This window comes from Zootermopsis nevadensis, unplaced genomic scaffold (assembly GCF_977971745.1).
Source record: "Zootermopsis nevadensis isolate Lab colony 2312 unplaced genomic scaffold, Znev_1.0 Znev_ptg000016l, whole genome shotgun sequence".
Taxonomy (NCBI): Eukaryota; Metazoa; Arthropoda; class Insecta; order Blattodea; family Termopsidae; genus Zootermopsis; species Zootermopsis nevadensis.
The window spans coordinates 7,113,109-7,121,999 of record NW_028259148.1 but is presented as its reverse complement, the minus strand read 5'-3'; the positions used below and the strand labels follow the sequence as shown (position 1 = coordinate 7,121,999).

The following is an 8,891-nucleotide window of genomic DNA, read 5'->3' as shown; positions in this document are numbered from 1 at the left end:
CATAACCCAGGCCATCACAACCCGTGTTCACACCTTGAAAACCGCAAATTTTACATGGATACATCTGAAATATTCGCGGGTTTTTGACAACGTGTTTGACCGAACTGGCATGTAGTGTGATTGGTCTGTGTGGGATACTCGTTGAATGTAATTTTAGTGTTACTGATATATGTCGATGAGATAAAAAAGGGTCTCTGCCGTCACTTCCTTTATGTAATCTTAATCCGGATACTACATGGGATTGTATCATTAGCACCGTGTGCTGTAGAATAGGAGCAATCTGCAGTAGTAACTATTTGACCTTGTTCAAGGATGGCAACATCTTCGAGAATCGCATCAGTTTCGACTAGTTTGTTAAAAAACAATCAGTATGGAATTTCTTCCGTTGTTGGCAGAGCAAGGTATGCCTTACTTTAAAATAATATAAAATAAAACTGGGTATTGTACTGACATTAAATTTAGAACATTTGTTATGAGACAGTAGGAAAGGTATGAGCAGTGACACTTCTGGTAGGGTCAGAGTGAAGGTCATCCGAGTGTGATGAATATAACAATTATAATACAGATTTCATTATTGGATACTTGCATAAAATATTATCGTTTCCTTTTTTTAAGTCGACCAAAAATATTTTGCTGTCGTCGAGTGTATAAATTTTATTTCCGGCTTCAACTAAGCACTGGCAATCATGAGTTAAATTTCTTGGGTTTCAGGATTATTTGTTCAAATGATGAAGTGGGGCGTATCCCTTTTTAATACAATACACCTCCGAAATTTTATACATGTTATATGACTGGTAAAGTATTAAATAACACCACAGAAGAATACCAGTGTCAAATCCTGGTCTAGGAATCAGTTTACATGGAAATGCTGTATTATTAAAATCCCCCAGCAATCGTACCATAATGCTGAGGTATTTTCTACTTCCATAACTACCACCTCCTTCTCCTGCTTTCTTAGTCTCAATCAACTTAATAATTCTATTCCATCTGGTGCACTGTTGGATTTTGTATTTACAAACGTTGATGGCATGTATTTCTGTATCAAATTTTCCTATGGTTGCTTCTGTAACTATCATTAATCTTGTTTTTATATTAATGTTCGGTTGTTAACGTAGTAGGACTCCTCAGCATAATATATAGCTGAGTGTACTATTAGCTTCTAAAGAAGGAGTTAGTTTTTTATATTTCTTTTTCACGGATATTTGTGTTCTCCTTGGGCTTGTGTAGACAGAAATTAAGGTAATGTGATGGCTAACTGATTTTTTGACTTGGTAGCATAGCATTAGGCTTCTTCATGTTCTAGCTTCTGTACAAGTAAAGCTCCGATCTGCAGTTCTTAAACTTTCTTAGGTCTGTGCTTGAAACTAACAAATTGGAGACACTCTGATATGATAGGAGTAACAGAATGTATATATACAATGCTGTTTTAAGCTCTTTATTCATTTTTCTTATGATAGATATTTGCTCGTTATGCCTTCACTGTAGTTGTTATATGCATTTGTTTTAGCTCATGGTGGTCTCACGTAGAAATGGGCCCACCAGATGCTATTTTGGGAGTTACAGAAGCATATAAACGAGACACCAATCCAAAGAAAATCAACCTTGGTGTAGGAGCATATCGAGATGACAATGGAAAACCTTACGTCCTCCCAAGTGTACTGAAGGTATTTATTGCATCTTAAGGATACCTTAGAGGAAGATATTTCTGTTACTTATCAAGAAATTGCACATATAAATAATTTCCCATTTTTAACAGCTCTGTGACAGTTCAGTTGGGTCACCTTGTGAGTATTTATATGTTTCTAAATCACTTAATTTCTTGCTTGTCTATTAGGCAGAGGAACGATTGAGTGCAAAGAAACTGGATAAAGAGTATGCACCTATTGCTGGTAGTGCAGAGTTCTGCAATCTGTCAATTAATTTGGCACTAGGAGAAGACAATGAGCAATCAAAGAATGGCCTGGTAAGTAGCTGTGATGTACAGAGCAGGTTTAGAATGTTTGCTACTAAATATCAAGAATTGTTTGCTCTATTTGAAAAAGCTGATGTAACAAGAAAATTAAATGTCACATGCTGAAGTATTATACATTATTGTTTTAATTTTATAATAATTAATCATAGATGTGAAAATGTTGTTTGCCCTTCAAAAACAACATAAATTGCATGATGCTTTTTTTCCATTGAAATAGATAATTGTGTTATATGAAATAGATCAAATATATTTATCAGAGCTAAGTCCATGCTCAAGACACTATTATGTAAGATATTGTTCATGTAAATAATTTGTTTCTAAATTCAGATAATGTTTGCTTGCTACCATGCACTTGTTACTTATCTTCCTGGCTGATATCTAAAAAATGAAGTTTAAAATATACAAAACTGTAATTGTTCATGTTGTTTTGTATGGGTATGAAATTTGCTGTCACACGTTAAAGAAATAAACCAGATTGAGGATATCTGAGAATGGTGTGCTAGCAGTTAGACCTAAGAGGGATGAAGTGATCAAGGGGCTGGGGAAAATTGCATAATGAGCTCCATAGTTTATACACTTCACAAAATATTATTATACTATTATTTCTTTTACTCTGAAGATCCTGTCCACAGTATTTCACACACCATGTGGCATTTGAATATGTTTAATAAGTACAAATATGCAGAAACATTAAAAAATTCCATTTACCACCATCCCAACTTCAACCAATATTGATCGTGGACAACGTATGATGCTTTAATGGGGTTAGTAGACCATACTTTTTTTACTTTGGATATTCTGTATGAAATAAATATTCCATTATTCTTATCAGTTTTCCTAGAACACTGGTGAAATTCTTATCCTTTCATTTCAGAATGCCACACTACAAGGGATTTCAGGTACAGGGTCTCTGAGGATTGGTGCAGCTTTTTTGGCAAAATTCTTTCCCGGAAACAAAGAAGTATATTTACCAACACCATCATGGGGTAATCACACCCCAATCTTCAAACACTCAGGCCTCAATGTGCAGCAGTATCGGTATTATGATCCGAAGACATGCGGGTTTGATTTCCAGGGGGCTTTGCAAGATATTGCGGTAAGTGTGTGTCATGATTATTTTTATTCTTGATAGTTTTCATTTTGACTGCAATTTGTATTTGAGAAAATTATTATTCTTCTTGATCTAGTTGGATTTTATGTTTGTAAAGCCTGTTCTGTGAACTCTCATTTAAGAACCTTTGTTTCATTTGTCAGATCTTTATAGTACAGTGCTAATTTTGGTAATCTTATTTTTATACATTCTTTCTACTTTTTCCACATTATTTTGATCATCATGTATGTCTTCCATTATACTTGGAACCTGATATATAAAATCATGCATACAAACATAACGGAACACTGTGCCAAACACGTTTCAACCTCAAGAGGTCATCATCAGTGGCAAAAATATTAATTTGTCTGTCTATTAAAATCATACAATTCATGAAACGATGGTTTGTTATAAAGCACTGTAAAAGGTCACATTTTGTAAAACTATACTTCATGTAATACCACACTGAACGTTTAATTGCACATGAGTTGGTGTATTATCTAAATTGATTTACTCAGCTTAATGTTGACTGGCCCAAATTTTACTTGAGTTACGGTGAGCCAAGGTTGTGTTGTGTGTGCCTGGATTGTGAACTTCAACGTTGCTTGGGTATTAACTCTGAATGTCATGCCTGAAGCAGTGAACTTCCACCTTATTCTGAATAAACTGATGTTAAATTTAATAAATTTTACAAAATGGTTTATTATATGCATTTTATAGAATAATTTTATTTCATTTCCCACAAATTATTCATTAACTGTTAGTAACTATGGTGTTTTCAGAAAATCCCAGAAAAGTCCATCATCTTGTTCCATGCCTGTGCACACAACCCTACAGGAGTGGATCCCAAACCCGAGCAATGGGCCGAAATTTCCAAAGTTGTTCAGCAGAAGAAACTATTTCCATTTTTTGATATGGCATATCAAGGATTTGCATCAGGTATGTAGGTCGATCACTCTGACTACATGACACTACAGCTTTTTATTTATCACCATGAGAACTTCAAATCCTGCTTAGGAGGATATTAGACCAAAGGATGAATAAGCAATTTAAGATATTACTCGTTGATCACAAGGAATTTTTTGATATATGCAGATGATCTAGTATTGTTGTGATAGTGATGTTTAGGATGAGGGAGACATGGAATGCATACTGACTTTTGGTGGTGAAGTCCCACTTGGAGGACTAACGAAGTGGAGGGTAACTTTTCGATAAATTTTTGTTAGAGTGGAAAGGAGATGGATGCATCTGGCTTACTATAAGTAATATTGAACTTTTACGCTGTGCTGCCACAGTGTTCATTAGTTGTAATTAAGTTTAGATTGTGTCACAGTTCTAGATGATAAGGATGGGTATTTAAGAACATAAAATTATGGTTTCAGTCTCCGTGTGTCAAGTGTGTGTTCACACTATTTTGAAATGCCACTTATCCTGTATATAATTAGAATTATCTGCTGCTTAATTTACATATTGCATGTATTTTTATTTAGGTGGCACGAGATGATTGTTCTGATCTTTCTTATGGTTTGTAGGCACTCCTTCAGCTTGGCTTTCATCTGATTTTTGAGGAATTTCCATCCAAATTCAAGCAAGTGTGTTTTGTGTGTAACAGAATCTGTGTGTATATGTACTGTGTTACATGTGAACTAATCAGGCCTAATTGTAGAATTTTAGAGTAGTTTTGATGTAGAAAGATATTAATGAATATGGATGATCTTGGTAAATTAGTGGAATGTGGAAATTAGAGATAGTGGTATTGTGCAGAATTTGCTTTGCAAGACATATGTCACACTTAAGGAATCATAACAAAAGTAATTCATTTTTTATATATTCTAAGCCTTAAAGGCACAAATGATTGCAGTATCACAGAAATATTTGTTTGTGTTTAATACAGTATTATAACTTCAATTTTTTAGTTATCAAGGAAAATTGTAAAAAACCCACTATTAAAAATTGTTCATTTGTGGAATATTATTTTATAGTATGCACAAGTTCAAATGAAACTTGAAAGCAATATAATTGTCCTGCCCATTTGGTCACTGGCCGAAGAGCAGCAAGTCCAGTGGTAGGCCACTTGGACTAATACTTGATGAATATGATGATGACAAGTTTAAATGCATTGAATTTTTCAGTATACTTCTTAAGAAATCAGATCACATACTTACAAATTACTATGTGCCAAGTTCTTTTTTTATGATCCCATACTGAGAAAAGTACAGGACCTACAGGGATATATGACATATGTACTGCACAGTATGTCACATAGCATTGACTAACTAGCTAACTAAGAATGTTTGAAAACCATTATGATAATCCTTTGATGCCAGCCTCAGTAAGCCATAGTAACTCTCTTGCCCACCATATGGCATTGATATCAATAAGAGATAATGACAATTAACCCATTATTGCTCACATGTCAGTGTTATTCTAATGTTTCTCAGAATGTTGAAGATTTGTAGATAAGGGTCTTCTGTTCCTCCTATTATATTTATGTGTCTATTTTAGGCATTATTTTTGTGTTTTATTAGTGTATAAGTAATGATCATAAGTGAAGAAAAGTTTATCAGCTCCTTCCCATTCTGAGTCTGCAAAACATGAGATTCTGCTACCCAGAGAGCCATGTTGGACTGCTAAATTCTGCATTATTTGATTTTATAACAATTTTACAAATTGCATTTATGGAGTGTGAATATTTAAATATCCCCCAGACACATAATGAGGTTCCGTTAAATGCTGTGTTGTTAGAGGGTTAAAAGTTCCCTGTCTCTCTGGGCATACCCTGTATCACTTTTTAGCATTATTTAATTAAAGTTGCCAAGGTTTTAGGAAGAAATGTCTCAGTTAAGGACAGATGACTGTACTTTGTTCAAGTGAGTGTATCATGGATACTACTAACATTTCATTTTCTTTTAGGTGATGTAGCAAGAGATGCCTTTGCTGTTCGACACTTTGTGAAGAACGGTCACGAAATTGTTTTGACGCAGTCTTATGCCAAGAACATGGGACTCTATGGTAAGTTTTTTTTTTATCAAAACTGAATCACTGGTTACAATAATTCTATTTATGCAGCAATTTATTTTATGAATTATATCTTATGTCTTACTTTACCACTACATGTTTCAGTCAATCTGTGACCATCTCCAGGTGACACACGTATTGTAATCTACTGATTAAACCTGTTTAATGTGCACGCAACTGTGTTGCCCTCTGTTTGAACTTTATTCATGGGCACGTTTAAATGGCTATCAAAATGGTAATAGTAAGTGTATTCAAAACAAGATATACAGAAATACGTGTCTTCCGTGTGGTTTCTATTTAGCTATGTTTATAACAGTAATAAATTGTGTTTTAGAGGTGCTTGCTACCAGCATCATCAGGGCAATTTTCCTTTGAAACATCAGACTATATGGTGCAACTTCCCAGAATACAGTCATCTCCATATGTGATCTGCTTCCTACCTTGAGTTCCTACTGTTCCCTCGTTGCTCACTCTTGTAAGGTCAACACTGAGTAGTGTGGTTACAAATTTTACATTTCTGAATATCAGCAGTGTTTCTTTATGTTCTCATTTCAGGTGAGCGAGCAGGAGCATTTTCTCTCATTACAAGCAGCAAGGAAGCAGCCCAGACCACACTTTCACAGCTCAAAATCATTGTCAGGCCCATGTATTCCAATCCACCCATTCACGGAGCTCGCATCGTAACTGAGATTCTCTCGGATCCTTCGTTGAAGAGCCAGTGGTAAGAATTTTCCTTTTGCATTAATCAATTTGCAGCTAGCATGTAATGTTAACATGATACAATTATGATATAAATATCTGTAAGATGGCTATTTTTTTGGATATGTTGCGCCATGTAGACTGGTAGAAACTGACATTTCAGAGGTGTTTACTGCCTTCATACTAGTTTCAAATACATAGTGTTATGATGTAATGAGGAATAAGTAATGGCTTTATCCAATTGTTACCATGTGCATTGTTTGATATGACAGATCTTAATGTATTGAGAACTGATAAATACCATGTTATAACTGATGTGATGTACAGGCTACAAGATGTAAAGGGTATGGCAGACCGTATCATATCTGTACGAACACAGCTACGTGATAACTTAAAGAAAGAAGGCTCACAGCGTGACTGGTCACACATCACAGACCAGATTGGTATGTTCTGCTTCACAGGCATGAACCAGCAGCAGGTATGTGTACAGAATCAGATAATGGTTTATAATTGTAATAGATAATTTCCTTTCCAATTGACATTCATATAAAAATTAATGTTTTGAGAAATTTGTACAAGGAACCCAGGAAGATCTCTCGTAGAACCCAGTTCAGGAATCACTATATTGGAATAAGTATTTCAGTATTTATTTCTTTGATGCAAAATTGGAACTACAAATATTTTGATATAATTTCAAAACAAAGTAGGCACCACCAAAATTAGACAATAACATGAATAAATATTTAAGGATAAGGAAGCTACATGTGTTCATAAAACACTATGTTTCTTGTATAGTCTCTGGTTGATAAAATATGTCATTAATTACATATCAGCACTTTGCAGGAATTGTTTTCATGCATTTACCTCAATATTTTATTGATGTTTTACCATTGTAGAGAATATGACGAATGTTAAAACCTTTCCCTTAGAGATTTCTGCCTGCTGTTTATATTTGTGGTATGACTGACAGTTATTAGTTTTGGAGGACTGCATAGACGTGACTTGAAATTTTTGTATCAATTTATAGGTCTGACACTGTCGTCATTTAGGCTGTGAGTAACATCGTGCTTACTCCAACCAGCCACATCTGTATGTTTCCCTAACTTCATATTTGGCTACACTTATTCTTACATTACTACCTACCACGAGCTGGTACTTTGGTAAGAATACAGGGGGCACAGGCATATAAACAGCTGGATAACTTTGTGTCTATCCATTACTTAATTGTGCAATTTGGTTAGGAATTTGTAAATGTTATTTTGCGGAATATATTTTTTAGGCTGAACGTCTTACGAAGGATTTCAGCGTTTATTTGACCAAAGATGGCAGAATTTCCATGGCTGGAGTTACATCAAAGAATGTTGATTACCTTGCACATGCCATACATGAAATTACCAAGTAATTGAATCCACTCAGCTGACATAGCATGTACATGTGAGTGTTTCAGAATTTAATGAATGTGAGAAATGTGTTATAGTTTTTAATAAGTTTATGGAATGTACATGATGATGTTAAAATGTGAGATTAAACATATATTTACATTTTAAAATTTTCATTTATAGAATATATCCTTACTCATTATTTGCCTCTTCTCTGGTTCCATACAGGATTTCATTCCAGTGCCTGGCATGATAGGCAGTGTGGCTTCTGTGTATGTATTTAGGATGGTCCAGAAAAAAAATAAGATCCTGGGATTATTGTGAAATGCTTTAAGGACAGCAATTGTATTCTTGATGAATTATGTTATATGTTTCATCTGCTAAGTGCATTTAATCATTACCAGTGGATATTATGCAAGACTTAATGTGTGAAGATGGTAAACCTATGAATTATGGGATTTTTTCAATACATTCTGGGAAAAGGATTTTTAAAATTGTTGTAAAATATATTTGTAATATAAAGGAACTCTTTTATTCTGAACACTATTCTTTACCTTTCGTTGATTGGGTTTGAAGACGACCACCTCCTCATAATTGAGAATTTAGCCTATTTATTTTATTTCGGTTGTTAGCCTTATTACCAACTTAACATCACCACCCCACTGTCATTCTCTTTCTGTACAACTTTTCAGTTTTGTTGTAACACTGAATTTTCGTTTTCGGCATTGTATTG

At 34.5% G+C, this 8,891-nt stretch overlaps 1 protein-coding gene across 3 annotated transcripts; it reads left to right on the top strand.

Annotated features, from left to right (window-relative positions):
• The first annotated feature begins 110 nt into the window (after positions 1 to 110).
• On the top strand, positions 111 to 8,699 carry Got2 (glutamate oxaloacetate transaminase 2). Of its 3 annotated transcripts, XM_022079667.2 has the most exons (10): positions 111 to 401; positions 1,508 to 1,664; positions 1,835 to 1,963; positions 2,847 to 3,068; positions 3,845 to 4,001; positions 5,976 to 6,074; positions 6,636 to 6,801; positions 7,107 to 7,257; positions 8,059 to 8,213; positions 8,387 to 8,699. In XM_022079667.2, the coding sequence occupies exons 1-9, from the start codon at positions 313 to 315 to the stop codon at positions 8,179 to 8,181; spliced, it is 1,293 nt and encodes a 430-aa protein (XP_021935359.1). In that variant the 5' UTR covers positions 111 to 312; the 3' UTR covers positions 8,182 to 8,213; positions 8,387 to 8,699. The 3 variants fall into 3 exon arrangements, with proteins under 3 accessions (XP_021935359.1, XP_021935358.1, XP_021935360.1); XM_022079666.2 differs by lacking the exon at positions 8,387 to 8,699 and having other exon boundaries at positions 8,059 to 8,320; XM_022079668.2 differs by lacking the exons at positions 8,059 to 8,213; positions 8,387 to 8,699 and adding an exon at positions 7,807 to 8,033.
• The last annotated feature ends 192 nt before the right edge of the window (positions 8,700 to 8,891 follow it).

What these genes read in the sequence shown, in the direction of transcription:
- Got2 (XM_022079667.2), top strand. Translation starts at nt 313, where the DNA reads ATGGCAACATCTTCGAGAATCGCATCAGTTTCGACTAGTTTGTTAAAA. An exon ending in TCCGTTGTTGGCAGAGCAAG is followed by an intron (nt 402 to 1,507) that starts GTATGCCTTACT and finishes CATTTGTTTTAG; the next exon opens with CTCATGGTGGTCTCACGTAG. An exon ending in GGGCTTTGCAAGATATTGCG is followed by an intron (nt 3,069 to 3,844) that starts GTAAGTGTGTGT and finishes TGGTGTTTTCAG; the next exon opens with AAAATCCCAGAAAAGTCCAT.